Raw genomic sequence first — 16,681 nt, 5'->3', positions numbered from 1 at the left:
GCCAAAGAGAGGGGTTCAGTAATTCCCTTGTGTTATCCTTAATGTTATCTTTAAAACCAGCAGACAGAGGAATTAAAAACAATTTGGAATTTTGGTCAATATACTTACAGTAAACAAAGAGTTTAATCCCCAAACAACATCCTGAAATGAGAAGAAAGAAAAAAACAAGTTTCAGGTGAGAGTGGTCTCCAAGAGATGAACCAGTTAAGTCAGCATATTATGAAGGTTAATTTTTCAAAGTTGCTTTAAAAGGCAGGCCCTAGACAGTGAATCAGCAAAGAACCACAGGGAAGCAGAGCCTGCACACCGGTCCAGTCCCCTCAGGCCCACCCTCGCCACCCAGGGACAGCAGCCGATGCGGCAGCTCCACGACCAGCCGCTGCCTGCTTCCGTGACCTCGGCGCAGACTGAGGCCTGTGAGCGGTTCCAGTGAGGACGGCGTTTATTGTCCATACCTGACTGAGCCAAGGTGCCATGTGTGAAAATGTTATGGGAGACAGAGGCAGGGAGATAGCATGTGCACTATGCCAGGCAGCCCAGAGCCTCAGATGGGCCGATGTGCTGCCTGCGGCCCTTCAGGTTAAGAGGAGGGGGATGGTCACCACGAAAACGGCCTTGCTCAGAAGGCCACATCTCTGCGCTGAAGCGAAGGCTGGGAACACCACTGCCCCCAGACCCAGTCTGAGGCGAGTGCTCCTCTGGGCAGGACAGACCCCACGGCAGACAGGCAGGGGCACGACACCGTGGAGCCACTTCACTACTCAAAGATGGAGGAAGTCAGGGGCTGCTTGCCACTCACTGAACACTGGCCAAAAGCCGGGATGCTTCTGATAAGGGTCAGTGAAGACAGTCAAGGGGCCCGGGGGCAGCAGCATGAGAGCCCAGAGACAATGCACAGCCCATGGTGCCACATGGGCGCCCAGGACACACCCCCCGAAGCCCACTCGAGCCTCGCTGGCAAAACACCTGGGGCCGGTTCCTGAGTCCCTGTGGCTCCCCGATCACCCCCCGCCCCAGAGAGGCGCCCCCTCCAGCACACCTGGCCACGTCCGCCACCCCTCCTCTGGCCGAGGTGACTCAGAGCAGATACGGGACCCCCAGCCTCCCCCTCCTCTGTCCCCACCCACTGCCGGCAAGCCTGCATTGAGTTAGGGGAGACCACTGTGCAAGCCTGGGGAACAGCGGGACAAGCAGGGACAGCAAAGCATTGCAGCGCCCATGGCAAAGGGCAGAGAGGACCTGATGCCCCTTCAACCCGCTCAGGGAACGGGGGTGGTGGAGCCCCAGGAGGGCTGGCAGGCGCTGAGGGCAGCAGGAACGGGGAGGGTGGCCAGCCGTGTGGATGGGACAGTGTGCACACTGCTGTCCTCCCGGGAGACTCCTCCCAGACGGGGAGGCCCCAGGCAGAGGCCCACACTTCACCTTCAGCGTCCTTGTGGGGGCCCAGCCGGTGCCGTCGATCGAGTGTTCTCTCAGTAAGCTGAAACAGACAGAAAAGCGGAGTGGTGAGTGAGGAGCGGCCAACAGGCCCACCAGCCGCAGGTGCGCAGCTGGGCGCAGCGGCACCGAGCGGCTCCTGTCTGCCGGGCCCTTCTTTTCTCTGTGGTTTGCAGTCTCCTTATGGCTGAAGGACCAGGCAAAGGTGTACAGATCCACATGCCTTCCAGTGGACAGGAGCCTGTGCACACATGCACGCGTATACGCACACGCACACGCACGCTCTGCTGTCTGCCAGCCTGAGAAGTGGCGAGCAGCCTCCCCTTGCTTCCACGTGCTCGTCTCCCATCGCCATGGAGACCAAGCAGCCCCAGACGTGTTCTGCCCACAGTGTGCCTCCTCCTGTGAATCCCCTACTTGGAGCCAAAGCTCATTTTTCCAGTGGAGGGGGGGGCCCCATCTTTTTCCTATCAATTGAAAGGACTGTTTACATACAAGGGGTGCAATCCTGCTGATACTTTCTCTTTCAAATTGTGTGTTTTTAATTTTAACGTGGCTAAATCTATTAACTATGGTTTCTAGGTTTTGCAGCAGGCGACCATCTGTTAAATTCCTATTATATTTTGTTAATAATCTGATTTCTCAGAAGATGGCAGAAGTGACCAGAGAAACACCCTCTCTGGACCCACTCTGACTGGAGGAGGGGAGACAAGACACTTAGGATCCGAAACTGAAGATCACAGATTTCTAAAGTTTCAACACTTAAAGGGCAGATAGTTAAAAGGGAAGATGCCTTTTAAAAAAAATACACTCTTATAAAATGTATTTTTCACTATCAAAAGCCAAAGTGGATGTGAAAGTGGGTATCCTCATGCCTGCAGGGAGGGCGGTTAGTTTGCACATGGCCTTTCATAGGTGCTGGCATTCTCTGCAGGGAGAAGAGGGTGGGAGGACAGGACCCAGAGGCAGGGCCTGAGGATGAGATCACAGCAAGGGAGCACACAGCACGCTGGAGACATGCCCCACATGGAGCAGCCGGGCTCCCCGGGTCACACGGCCACCAGGGTTGGGCGAGGACGCCAGCACCAGAGCCTTGCAAGCTGACCTCACTGCCCTGCCAGAGAATGTGCGGGACACAAGACAAGACACAGCCCACAGGCTAAACTGACTTGAAAACCACCTCCACCCCCACCCTACACAACCTCTCTGGTTCTCTACATTAGTGACCAGCAAGCTCTAGAAGCAGGAAATGGCTGGTTCCCAGCCATCTGCCCCTGGAAGGGCAGGGCCCCGGGCACCACGGATAAAAGGCTCCAGGCACGCGCTCCTGCGCACATCGTTTTGGTAAAGAGGATGCTGAGGGAACTGCCTGGCAGTCCAGTGGTTAGGACTCCGCACTTTCACTGCCAGGGCCTGGGACTGATCCTGGCCAGGGAACTAAGATCCCATAAGCCACGTGCATGCAGCCAAAAACAGTAGAAAAGAAAAACCACAAGAAAGGACACTTAAATGTAAGTGGGCGGTCTTCTGAAGCCTGCCATCCGCATTATCCTCCCACTGTGAATTCCATTAATCATAGTTTCCCCTTTTATCTAAAATCAGCCACGTGGCAGGAGTGTGCCTCATTAAAATAAGAGGGGATGGGGTAAAGGTCCTTAGAGGGGCCGTCCTAGGTGGATTGCAGAGGCCAGGCTGGGATGGGGGAGCCGAGAGACCGCTCCAAGGCCTCCCAACTCCAGGCCCAGCCTCAGAGTGTCCTCTCAGGGGAAGTAACGGGTGGGAAGCCCAGCCTCAGAGTGTCCTCTCGGGGGAGGTGACCCCTGGGAAGCCCAGCTTCAGGCAGCACTCAGAGCACAGGAGATGGAAGCGGACAGAACTCACCTGAGACATATCTCACCAGTCTCGGTGATGTTGGGGTGCCAGATCCTGGTCAAGCATTTCACTTTGGGAGGCTGCAACACAGAAGGAAGAGATCACAGGCGCTCCAGACCTTCTGTGTCCCCCATCCAGCGCCGTTTTACCGCGCACTCCCGGATCATCAGGCAGCGGCCCCAGACCCTATAGCAGTGTCTGCACACTGCATGCAGTGCTGGTCTCGCTGGGGGCGGCTGCTGTCCCTGCACAGGACCCCTCCGCACCCTGGGGCTGACAGCAGATGGTGCTGGCCGCCAGGCTCCTGCCCCCTGCCCCTCCCTAGGCTCCGGCTGTCAGGGAGCAGCCGCAGAGGCCTGGGGAAGGAGCTCTGTACCCCCAGACCCTGCTGTGAACCAGGAGCCCCTAGACTCCTTCGCACTTCGTGGCTGAGCGGCTGAAGCTCTGCTCCCCACAGCAGCGCTGGCACCCTCTGTGGGTGTTTCTGAAGACACTACTGTCATTTTCCATGTCTAGATGCAAGTCCTTGTCCACTAATACTTAGGGAGAGAGAACGAAAAGGATCACGTGGGAATAAGACACATCAACATCACTTAGCATGGAGCGTGTTTGGGTAACGTTCTTTTAATCTTACTCTATTTTAAAACCGATCACACTCATCTAAAAAAAATAGCAAAAACAAAAAGGAAAGATACTAATATGTGTGTAGACAGAGATATAGCACTCTACCTGGAATAATTTCTATTAATATCTGATGCGTATTCTGGAGCCTCTTTTTGAGGCCATGCACACAGGTGTGTGTGGTGCACAGTCGTTTTTCTTTCTAGAAGTAGGGAGACGTGCTGTACATTTTCCACATTTATTCTTGTCTCCGATGCCTTTGGGCGTCCATGCATTCCATGGCACAAACACTAGCATTTAGCAAGCCCAGAAGCTTAGGTTCTTCCCACTTCTACTACAAAACCGCTAAATCAATGCTATCTTCACTCACACCGGAATGAAATACTTCACTGGGATAAGACCAGGAACTGGGCAGGGGGTTCTGGCCAGAGCGCTGCTGCGGAGCCAGTGCCAAGCGCCCTCGCCTCCAGGGAGGTCGCACGCCCACCCCTGACTCCAGTGGGTAGCCCCTTCCCCAGGCCCAGTCCACTGCAAGGTCACCTTGGTTTGAGGAGCATGACAGTTGTCTCTCAGAATCTCACCAGACAGGTCATCTCACAGATACAAAATCTTTGTAATTTTTATCTCTGAGACCAAATCTAGAGAATATGTCACCATCCAAATCTTCTGTATTTTTTCTAGTACTCTAATATTGTCACCTTTTGAATCCGTATAAAACAAACATTTTTAAACACTTTTTTTCATACCATCATTAAATTTTCTTCCTGATTTCAAAGCCACATGACGTCAACAGATTCCCCTGAATGATTAGTCCAACCAAGTAGAGGTGGGTATGTGAGGATTACAAAATTTAGGATCAGTGGGAGCTGAAATCAATCTGAATATTCTCTAACTTGCTCTTCTGCAGGTAAATAGGAATGCATTTGACAGAACAAATACTAGCAGAGCCTGCACTCTCAGCAAGGCCTTCAGGCTCAAGAGGAAGGTCAGCCCTGCTGGCACTGCGCATGTGATAAATCTACTGAACACAGTACCTGCAGGGCAGACTGCATCACTGACTCAGTGTCTGAGGGACTGAAGGCCCCCTCCCTGCTCTGAAGCCCCGACACACTGCCACCTGCCTGGTGTCCCTGCAGCTCCAAGTGTGGGGCCACACCTGCCCTCACCCCTCACCCCTCCCACAGCTGGAGGCTGTCGATGGCCCTCTCTACAGCAGTGCCCCAGAGAGACAGCAGTGCCCCAGAGAGACAGCAGACCTCTGCACCACAATTGGGGACCTGATTTTGACACACACTTTTCACACTTTTTCACTTTTCAATAGTCTGTTAACTACTCTCACAGACCCCTACCACCTCCAAAACCAGACTAACAAGATGCACTCAGCTCCAGCTCCTACCTCAGGGGCTGGCATCACTAGCCATCCTGTCACACAGCTCAGGGTGTGTACATGACAAAGGCCAACTGCAAATCAATGGGGACACGGGCGCTTCAAGGGTTAACTATTCAGAAAAGTACAGTCAGATGCTCGCTGAGAGCTTCACATAACATAAACAACACAGACCTCTAAGAGCACTAGAACAAACAGATGAGCTACCTCGGGGTCCGAAGGCCTGTTACAAGCATTCCACAACATGAAAAATTCAAGAAGGAAAAGTAGATTTGGCTATACCTTAAAACAAAAAACCACAAGCTTTTATAGAACAACAACAAAAAGACAAATGAAAACACAAAAATGTTTATGACACAGCTAAGTAAACTAAAAAAAAGTTTCATATAATATCTATATAGGAATGCTTACAATAAGAAAAACAAACACAACAGAAAAAAAAGGGGGGGGCTAAGCATATAATAATAGCCCATAAAAGACATAAACAGTTAATAAGTAGGGAAAAAAATTAGCATCCTATTTAAGAAATGAAAATGCAAATAACATTTAGACATTATTTATTTCTTTCCAAAAGAGCAAAAAGAAAAAAAAATAATGAAAACATCCCATGTTGGTCAAGGTTTAGGAAAAACAATTTTCACACACTGATGGTGGAGATGCCAAATGGAAATTCTCTGGAAGGTAACTGAATCATATTGATTAAAAAGCCTTAAAATCAGCATCAACAACTCAATACCTGTAATCGCACTTCTAAGAATTTATCCAAAGGCAGCAGCAGCAGGCATGCGTGTGCTGCTGTCCAGGACCTGCGTCACAGCACTGCTTATTCCAGGGGTCAGCAAACTACAACCCATGGACCAAATAAGCCCGAGCTTGATTTCAAGTGGTTTATGACCTAAGTACAGCCTTTATATTTTTAAAGGGTGTTTTTTTTAAAAAAAAAAAAAAGAATATATGACAGAGACCATATATAGTCCACAAGCCCTAAAATACAAAAGTTTGGCTCATATTATCAAACACTGGTCACCCAGTGATCAACCATAAAAGGTTAGTTTAAAACCATGATACATCACACAATTAAGTGCTCCTACTAAGGATGATATAATTATATACTAACTGACAAGAGAACATACATTCTTATGATCTGATGATGTATTATGCTGCTGCTGCTGTGACTCTAGGACCCCATGGACTGTAGCCCACCAGGGTCCTCTGTCCATGGGATTTCCCAGGCAACAATACTGGAGTGGGTTGCCATCACCTTCTCCAGGGGATCTTCACTACCCAAGGAGCGAACGTGCATCTCCTGCATTGGCAAGTGGACGCTTTACGGCCGAGCCACCAGGGAAGCCCGTATTGTACTATACTGTAATATTAAAAACGCCAAGCCACCAAGCTGTGTGTAGCATGATGGCACTTGTATGTATGGTTAGATATCGTGCATAACATCCATCAGAAAGTTAGTGATGATCATCTCTGATGCTGGAGAGAGACAACAGATGACTAATATTCTATTTGTGCACATTGATTTTTTCCTCAATTTTCCATGGAGTATAATAAATTACCCTAAAAAGAAGAGGGGCCTGTGGGCATTCAGGTGGTACCTCCTGCTCTCCTTCTGGAAATGTGGCAGGACCGCCCTTCCTGACCCCTTTAGGACTGCTCGCGATCATGTTGCTTGATATGGTTTTATCACATAACCTCACTTCCAGGAAGAGAGAAAAGCCACATTCCTGTCTCCTGCTTCAGCACGCGGATTCCTCCCACAGCTCAGGTGACGCGCCAGGGGAGCGCGTGAGGGCCCAGCGTGTGAGACCGCAGCCAAGCTGCTATCTGCTCCCAGGCCTCCTCCTGCTCTGCGCGTCCCCACACTCTGGGGCATCACCATCACCGCATCACCACCCTGGCTTGTCACCGTTTCTGGGTCCAGAGGCTGAGCTTCTTCAGGGCCGCCTGACTTCTCACCTCCAGCCCACAAGGCCTGACCCAGAACCCAGAACATTTTAGGAGCTCATTAAATGTCACTCCACTTTCAGCCAACTTCTAGGGCTGAGAGAGACTGTGAAGCAGCTGGAGATTGTGACATAAAGTTCAGGGATCAAAGGACAAAGAACCAAAGGAAATATCTGCATTTTAGCTGCTGGGGCAGAGGGCTTGAGGGGGGTGGGCGGGGGGTGAGGGGATATCAAATAGGTGTTTTCTTTTTAAAAAAGTTTATTCTAAAATAATGATTTATTGATGCTTAACTGATTAAAAAAGCTTCATTCACAATCTTAAAAACTGACCTTGACTGCAGGAACCATAAGCGTAAGGGGTTTTAAAGAAAAAAAGCCCTTATAAAGTACAGAAATCCTATAACTGTGATGTAAAAGCAAATGAGTTCTGAGAAAGCTCCACAAAGCCCTTTCAGGCTGACTTGCTGAAAACCGGCTGTCTCTCCTCACTCCAGTGAAACGTGAATTCCTGAAAGTCTGGAATGTCTGCTCTCAGAATCCCTACTCCACATGCCTGGAACCTCTGTATTTTCAAATGCTGGTTTATTTTCCACACCACAAATTTCTTGGGGGCAGAGAACGTACCAACCACTGAACAAATGTGAGCCACATGCCTGGTGTGGCCACCTATGCACAGCAGTGGAAATACCGTGAGATCACGGCACCCCCAGACTCCTCCTTTGGGGAGCAGACAGTCCAGTGAAGAGAGACAGTGAGGAGAACTAGACAAAGATGGACTACTAACAAGGGGACAGCACCACCTCTGTGCCTACGAAGCACACCACCTCACGTCTCCAGGGACTGGGCCGCCCTCTTCACCCTGCTGTGAGCTCACGGCTCTGGCTGGCCCCTGCCTACAGAGGCAGACAAAGCACGCAGAGGCCCTCCCGGCAGCAGGGTGGGGTCTGGATACACCCGGACGGCCTGGCCTCTCAGTACTTTCTGGCTGGAGAACACGGGTTTTGTTCCCAATGAAAGAGGACTAACCCTGTCACTTAGAAATTTTCCAAAGGAGGCAGAAACTAAAATAGAAAAATGTGAGATAAGCCACCAGTACTAGAGGGAATGTGTCTTTGAGGCTCAATGGTTTTCTATTTGCTACTTATTTCATTTCTGACTTCATTTCTTAAAGAAGTCACAGGGACAGGGGAGTATGACCAACACTTCTGACTACAAAGCGGCCACCAGGTGTGCTGGGAAGGGCACACGTTAGGAAGGCGGGCAGCTCTTGACAAGAATCGGCTTTGGCAATGGAGACACTGAGACCAGCAAGGCCCCCTAGGTAAGTTCTTACCTTTCCTTTCTGAGCCTTAACTTCCTGATGGGTAAACACAGGAATACTGAGGTCACCCAAACGACTGGAGCGTGACCTAAGCAAAATGAGTGGAAGCGCCTGACACGTGGAAGCCCGAAACACGCCTCTGTTCCTCCCTTCCTGTCCTGACTCTCTGCTCTCTCCTTACACTGGGAAGAAGACACTCTCCCACCAAATGATGTCTGACGCACACCTACAGCAGTTCTCAGCTTCGAGGCTTGTTTGGAAAGTTCACCAGCTTATGATAAACCCTATGATCTATCCTCCTCCCCTGAAATTCCCTGCTTTTCTGAACGTGGTATCGCAAACCTACGACCTTTACCTCTCTTCACAGAGAGGGCGCATGTCCAGGAAGCCAGAGCCTGGAGTTTTAAGAACTGCATGTCTGGTTGTTTCCAGAAACCATCAAAATAGCCCCACATTCGAAACATGTGCCTGTAAACCAAGTTCTCACACTGCTCTTGCCTGAGGAGGTGCAGGTTCCCCTGTCAGTGACCAGGGCAACAGGAAGTCTCAGTGGGCAGCTGGATGGGTGGGTCAACAAAGGCCTGGAAGGCGTATCTTCCTATCTTTGTGTAACATTTAAATTTCCTTTTTCTTTTTCTTAGATTGCCAACTCTTCCACATCCTCCAAAAGGGCTTTGAACACAGTAGCCCAGAAGAGATCAACTTCCATACAGAAAAGTTTTGGCTTTAAATAGACAAGTGTTAGAGCCACTGAACTAGACAGCCAGGGTTGGGGGTCGGGGGTGGGGAGGAAGCACAGGAGGAGGGGGACAACCCCACTTGTCAGAGAGGAGGGAGCTGTCACTGAGGGGAGCAAGGGCCCGAGCGGTGCCAACTCCCTCAGCCTCAGACTCACAGGAGACTGAATTTTACCATCAGATTTTTCTTTCCTGCTCAACAGGCCTAGAGAATGTGAAGAAACATGGCGGGAAGTAGACACATCAATATGCAAAATATATAAATCGGTAGAGCTGGCCAAGTGCCAGCCCGGGGGCGCAGAGCCTGGGCGGGCGCACCATGCCCTCTCCTTGCCCCTGCTCGGGGGCGTGGGGTTGTTCGGAGCCCTCACAGATTTCTCACTGCTGTAGTGAAAACACCCCCCAAAACCTCACATCTGGGTTTCCTCACTTCACTATTTCCTGATCCCAAGTCTTCCTCAAGTTGACCTGGTCAACCTGCCCTATACAAAGGCTGCCGGCTCTCATTTCCACAGCTGTCAGTACAGCAGGAGACACGTCTCGTCACCCAGAACCCCTGCCTCAGCTGTGCTTGAGCCGACCCAATTCTAGCTCTCCTCAGACCCTTAACTGGCCCTGACCACTTTCCAAACACGACCTTCTCTCTTCCTTCTCTGAGTTCTCCAGTTTCCTATTGTTGACTGATGATCATTGTCTGCTACTTACTACTTTCAGCACTTTATGATTGATTTTCTACCCTTTCTCTCACTTTCCTACGTGGTCAGCACATCCTAAAAACAAAGGCAAAACGTAACCGCACCGGGCAGCTACTCCTGGAGGGTCCTTGAAGGATCCGACATGTTTACAGGGGTGTAAACAAACACTCATAGTTTAAAACCATGGGTTTTTTCCTTCTCCAAAAATCTAAAACATGTTTTATACGCTTCTCAAATTTTGGTGTTATACAATAAACAAACGTACAGTTTTAAATAAAATATTCTTTCCCCCAGTGTCAGAATTTAACAAGATTTGCATGAAATACGCGGGCAGATCCCTGTAAACGTGTGGTCTCAGGACAGTAATTCCAGCCTCAGTAGAGCTGCACCCGGCACAGACTGCCCGGCACACAGTACCTGCGAATGTGCACTGAGAATGAACCTCTCTACTAAAACTCTAAATACTGCTGGTGAGGGGCATTAACCACACAAGTGCCGGCCATTCCATGCTCAGTCCCAGGACCGGGTGGGCCGCATGTGGACACGATGCTGGGGAGGGGACCACCAGGCCCCATGATAGCCAGCCGCCACTAGAAGGGGGAACATGACTCAAGCGCGGGCTACTCACCACCATGTTGTATGCGTCAGGAACTTCAGTTTCAAACTGAAATTTTCCACCCTGGTAGTAACCCTCATCTATCAAAAAACACAAAACAGAACAAAGAAATCCTTTAAATTAAAAAAAAAGTAAACAAAAGGCAAGCACTATGTTAGGATATGGCATATACAGAGTTTAAATTAATAGTTTAAAATTAATAGTTTAAAAAGAGGGCCGTCAGGCTCCTTTGTTACTGCAAGCTCGCCCCTGAGCTGATGGTACTGGCGGGCCCGCTCTCCTCCTGGTGGGCAGCGCCCTCGGGAAAGGGGAGGCATCTTCTGGGAGCCTGGTTCCCCTCCTCCTCCGCCCCTGGAGCAGCCTAGCCCTAACTGCAGTGCTCGGGGCCCCCCTCAAGCCTCCGGCACATCTCATGACAGGCTGCTGTCCTGCCTCAGCTCTTGGTCGTCTGTCTGCTGCTCATCTCCCCGTGAGAAGTCAGTTCCAAGGGGCAGGCAGGCAGATGGCCCTGTCACCTCCCACCTCCCTTTCACGACCTTTCTCCCACTCAAAAGAGAAGGCACGCTGCTCATCCAGCCTCTCCCTGGGGTATGCTGTACCAGGGGTGATGCATGCCCACGGCGGAGCACCCTGAATCCAGGCCCAGTGTGGGCTTGTGCTTTTCTCCATCTCACACCCACTTCTGTTCGGGGCACAGCACAGCACTACAGATAAGATGTCACGGTTCACGTTGGAATGTCTTGAATTAAGACACACTGTGGAGCCTGATGGCAGGGATGGTTAAATTTCATTTAGTCACTTCAATCTTAAGACTGCTGTAAAGGAAAAAGCATCACCCCTGTGAGGAGCAGCAGGCAAAGAGGGCGCCAAGGAGCACAGAGAGGCACCCTCCTCCACATGGTGATCAGCTCCACACTGCACCTCTCCACTAGGAACTGAACTTGGAAGTGGGATGGCTGTCAGATGCAAACCTTCAAGTTTATAAAAAGTTAAGGCCTCACCCGAGACAGAGTGGTTTGACAGAACTGGTTCTGTCTATTGATGCAGATATTTCTTATAAATTGAATGAGCTAAATCTGCATTCACGAGCTTTCGTAAGGCCCATGTGTTTAATATTGTAAGGGTATGATAATACTGTAAGGGTATGATAAAATTAGTATCAATTTTCTCAGTGCTACCTAGTACTTCATGTACAATGAGAGGCTGTCAAGGGAAGAAGGACAGGTATGATGAGCGGTCAGTGAGCTGGTGTCAGGAAACTGGTTTGGGACAGCCTCGGAAAACGTGACACAAAGGGACCCGAGTGACCAGGTCTGTAAAGCCATTTCCAACCAGCTGGTTTTCAGCTCTTTGCCATCAACACAACACAAGGAGCCTAACCTCAGCTGACGACTTATCAAACCCCTTATATGATTTTTGGCTCCTGACTCTGAAGCCCAGTGACACAGCGACAGTGACAACAAACGCCTCCCACGCCTGCCTACTTATTCACACGAAGTTTCCAGCGGCTACACCCAGAAAGACAAAAGGAAGGAAGAAAACTGACACTGAGTGAACCCTTCTTTCTAGCATTAAGTGATTCTGTTCACAAACACCTAACTGAATCAGAGGAAAATGCTAACAGTAACCTCGACATTCTCAGATACATTTCAGATAAACTGCTATTTGGTTTAATAACCATCAAAGCTTGCAACATATTGTTTAAAGTCATTATTTATCCTACAACATTTGAGGAGTGCCTACTATGTGTCAGGTACTATTCTAGACAAGGGTTGACACACCAGTAAGAGACCTTCCTAGCCTCGTGAAGCTTATATTCCAGAGGAAGGGAGACAAAGTAAATAAGTAAATCATACAATAGAAAGTGAAAAAGAGCTAAGGGGCTAGGAGGTGGGAGGAACTGCAGTTCTAATAGGACCTGAAAGTGAAGGCTTAAAGGAGGGGGAAGGAAAGCAGGGGGAGACCCTGAGAGGGCCTGATGCATCCCAGGGACTTGGCAGAGGCCAGGAGGCGAGGCAGGAGGAGGAGCTGAGGCAGGAGGGGCAGCAGGCCTGCTGCAGACCACAGTTAAGCACACCGGCTTTCATTCAGAGCGAGGCTGCAGGGGGGCTTGGGCAGAGGAGGGGCAGCACCACAGAAACAGTCCAGGTGAGACTGTGCTGGTGAAGACCAGGTGAGAGCCGCTGAAGCAGAGGTCCCGTGAGAGTGACACCACCAGGATCTGTGGACAGAGGAGAGTGGGCGGGCAAGGGAGGAGCCAAAGTGCCGGATCTCTGAGTGTGACGGAGAAGGGCAGAGCTGCCACCTCAGAGACAGACAGCCTGTGGAGGGCACAGCTGTGAGATTTAACATCAGATGTGAGATCCATCTGAGATTGCATGTCCACAACGAAGTGGAGACATTGATGGGAGTGCTGGGGAGAAGTTGGGGCTACAGGAGCATGGTTGGGAGCTGTGCACGGAAGCATCCAGACTTCATGAGCTGGAGAGGTCCTCAGGGACCCGACTATGGTGGGCCAAGGACAGGACGAAGCCCTGAGGGGCCTTCTGCTTAGAGGGGTCAGAAGGCAGGACAAGAAGGGCAGTAGTGGCAACGGAGGAAAACCAGGATCGAGGAGCTGAACAGACAAAACAGTCAGTCACGAGGCCAGGCTCAACACCCGAGGGCCTTACGTTATAGAGCTTCTTGAATAACCGAATAATAGTTACAAAAGAGGATGACAGGGTGAAAAAATTCTTATAGGCAGAAAAATGTTTACTTCGGGATAAAATTCTGTGTGTGTGTGCTTAGTCACTCAGTCCTATCGGACTCTCTGCGACCCCACTGACTGCAACTCGCCAGGCTCCTCTGTCCGTGGGATTCTCCAGGCCAGAATACTGGAGTGGGTTGCCATTTCCTTCTCCAGGGGATCTTCCTACCCCAGGGATCGAACCCAGGTCTCCTGCACTGCAGGCAGTTTCTTTCCCATCTGAGCTACCAGGGAAGCCCAAAATTCTGTGAGACAAGAGAAATAACACTATGAGTGCATGGAGAAAAAGTAGCAATGAACATCTCCCAACGATTAAAGTAGAGCTTGTTCATTTGTTTTTTAAATGCATGATGGTAGGTATATCCATGGTATTTAGACTCCACTGGAAATATTTTAAAGAGTAACACAAGACTTTTCCCCCTCTTTAAATGTCAATATTTACAGCACACTGGAATCACATGCTATGCAAATTTTAAACTCGAAGGAAAAACACAATCCCTGCCAAGATGAGCCTGCAGATAGGAGGTCGGCAATCTCTCTGTGAAGGGCCAGGCGCTTCGAACTTTGGGTAGAAATAGAGAAGATCCACAGTGAAGCACACAGAGAAAAGTAAACAGAACCGTGTTGCCCACAGTTCATACGTAGAGGGTATATATAGGCAAGATATTACCATTCATATACATAATTGGAGCCCCATAAACTGCTTATGGATAAAATAAAGAAATGTTGGTCAGTTATTTCTAAATTTGATGAAAACTGTTAAGTCACAGATCCAAAAAGATCAATAAACCCCAAGTGAGATAAACACGGAAAAAAATCCCATCAAAGCACACCATAATAAAACTGTCAAAAACTGCGACAAAGAGACAATGCACACCACAGAAAGTGAAACAAAGAATCACACTAACTTCTCACAAGAGGAGAAAGAGCAAGTCAGAAGGCAGAGGAACGGCATCCTTACAATGCTGGCACTGTCAACTTAAGAAGTCAACATTCAGCAAAGCTGGCGGAATTCATCATCAGCAAATCTGCATTACCAAAAAAAAAAAATCAAGGGGGTTCTTCAGGCAGAAGGAAAATAACAGATGGGAACTCAGAACTACAAAAGGAATGAAAGCTGTAAGTGGTAAATATGTCAATAAATATATAAAGAAAATATAATTATCTAAAACAAAGGTAATTACATGTTATAACCCAGAATTCACTGTTAAGTAAACGTGATTATTAAATAAAGGTCTGAATGGGAAAGTGGAAATTCACTATTAACCTGGCTAAACTTCCACCTTAAAAAATAGAAAAAGAAGAGCAAATTAAACTGTAAAAAGGACATATGAGCAGAAAACTAAAAAATATTAGAAGAGAATCAATGAAACCAAACACTGGTTCCTTGCAGAGACCAATGAAATTGATAACCTCCAGCTAACTGGATCAAGAAAACAGAAAGTTTCAACGCCAGGAATTAAGGAAGGTATATCAATACACTCTATAGAACGTAAAGGGGTCAGAAGATATTAAGAGCAAACTTACATCAATAAATTCAAAATGCAGATGATATGAACAAATTCTTTGAAGGATACAAATCACCAAAGCTCACCCAAAAATAAGAAATCCAAGTAATTCATACCTATTATCAGATCAGATCAGATCAGTCACTCAGTCGTGTCCGACTCTTTGACCCCATGAATCGCAGCACGCCAGGCCTCCCTGTCCATCACCAACTCCCAGAGTTCACTGAGACTCACGTCCATCGAGTCAGTGATGCCATCCAGCCATCTCATCCTCTGTCGTCCCCTTCTCCTCCTGCCCCCAATCCATCCCAGCATCAGAGTCTTTTCAAGTGAGTCAACTCTTCGCGTGAGCTATATATTCATACTTAAATTCCTACCACACAAAAAAAATCAACAAAATGGTAGACGTAGGTGGTTTTACTGGTGAATTCTATCATTTAATAAAGGATTAATAGTAACTCAACATAAAACTCTTCCAGGAAACAGAAAGGAACACTTCCCCATTCATTCCAGGAAGAATAAGGAGGGGAAGGAAAGAAACTAGAGCCTTATCTTGCACCACATGCAAAAATTCACTCAAAATGGCTCACAGACCTGACTTTAAAACCCAAAGCTATAAAACCTTTTTTTTTTTTTTTTTAAAAAAAAGGGGAAGCCTGCATTTCTTAGACAAAGATTTCTTAGGACACAAAAAGCATTGTGTTTGCACTGTTGCTGTAATAAATTAGTAAATAAATTATTATAAACTCAGCAGCTTAAACAATAAAAACTTATTATCTTTTGTAGGTCAGAAGTCTGAAACCAGTCCCAGCGGCTAAAGGATGGCAGGGCTGCAGCTCTTTCTGTGGCTCGAGGAAAAATCTACTTTCTTCATGCCCCAGCTTTAGGCAGCCACCTGTGCTCCTTGGCCCAGGGCCCCTTCCTCCACCTTCACAGTCACTGAAGGCCGGTGGCAGTTAATACTACAGACAACAGCGTGGGTGTGTAAGTGAGAGAAGCCATGTGCAAAATGCTACATCTTGGTTGGGGCAATTTATGTGACTTTCTGGAAAAGACAAACAGCAGGGCAGAAACCAGATCAAAGATTGCCAGGGGGTGGGGAGAGGAAGCTCACTAACAAGGGGCCCGAGTTCTGAGCTGATGGACACACTCTCCGTGCATTTCAATTGTGCTGGTGCTTGTACAACCATTATGTAGTTGTCATAATGCAGAGAATGCTACACCTAAGAATGGTGAATTTACTGTCTGTAAAGTTATGCTTCACTGAACATGATTTTTGAAAAAGACAAAGCTTGCTACATGACAGGCACTATTAGGTGGTACAGGAAAATGAAAGTGTGCTGGCAATTTTTACAAGGCCAGAAAGCTTAACATTTAAACAGCGTGTCCTCTTAAAAAACATTTTATATACAATAACCATCAGAATCTATGTTTAACTATGGTAATAATGGCTTTTAAAACAGTATGTCAGACAATTTATTCATACTCCTGGAAGTGTGAGCATCCCAAGAGAGAATCTGCCTCAGAGCTTTATGTGCAAGGCAAAGGGCAGAAATCTGTGAGCACAGTGGATACCAGACAACACATCCCCTGCTCAGCAGGATCTAAGCAAAGACAAGGAGGAGGGCAGGGAACGTTTCCCTAACAAAAGTTAGCTGGTGCCAAGGGAGGTAACTGGTTGTCTTGAGCGCTGACACCACATTTCTACTATATATGAAAGGACAATAACTGCCACTGCATTTCCAGGGTTATTTGAAAGAAAAGACGCCATCAGGAAAAAAGT

The 16,681-nt window shown here is 48.4% G+C and overlaps 1 protein-coding gene across 4 annotated transcripts in view; it reads right to left on the bottom strand.

Annotated features, from left to right (window-relative positions):
- The window catches only part of UBE2F (ubiquitin conjugating enzyme E2 F (putative)), a 45,654-nt gene that overhangs the window by 5,170 nt on the left and 23,803 nt on the right, over positions 1-16,681 (bottom strand). For all 4 annotated transcript variants that reach the window (XM_015467363.3, XM_015467359.3, XM_005205027.5 and 1 more), the window contains 4 exons: positions 10,654-10,721; positions 3,319-3,389; positions 1,423-1,480; positions 109-141 (listed from right to left, as the gene is read on the bottom strand). In XM_015467363.3, the coding sequence (XP_015322849.1) occupies positions 109-141; positions 1,423-1,480; positions 3,319-3,389; positions 10,654-10,721 (230 nt within the window). The remainder of the gene's footprint in view (positions 1-108; positions 142-1,422; positions 1,481-3,318; positions 3,390-10,653; positions 10,722-16,681) is intronic.

This window comes from Bos taurus, chromosome 3 (assembly GCF_002263795.3).
Source record: "Bos taurus isolate L1 Dominette 01449 registration number 42190680 breed Hereford chromosome 3, ARS-UCD2.0, whole genome shotgun sequence".
In the NCBI taxonomy this organism is placed as follows: domain Eukaryota; kingdom Metazoa; phylum Chordata; class Mammalia; order Artiodactyla; family Bovidae; genus Bos; species Bos taurus.
This window is presented reverse-complemented; position numbering and strand designations above follow the sequence as displayed.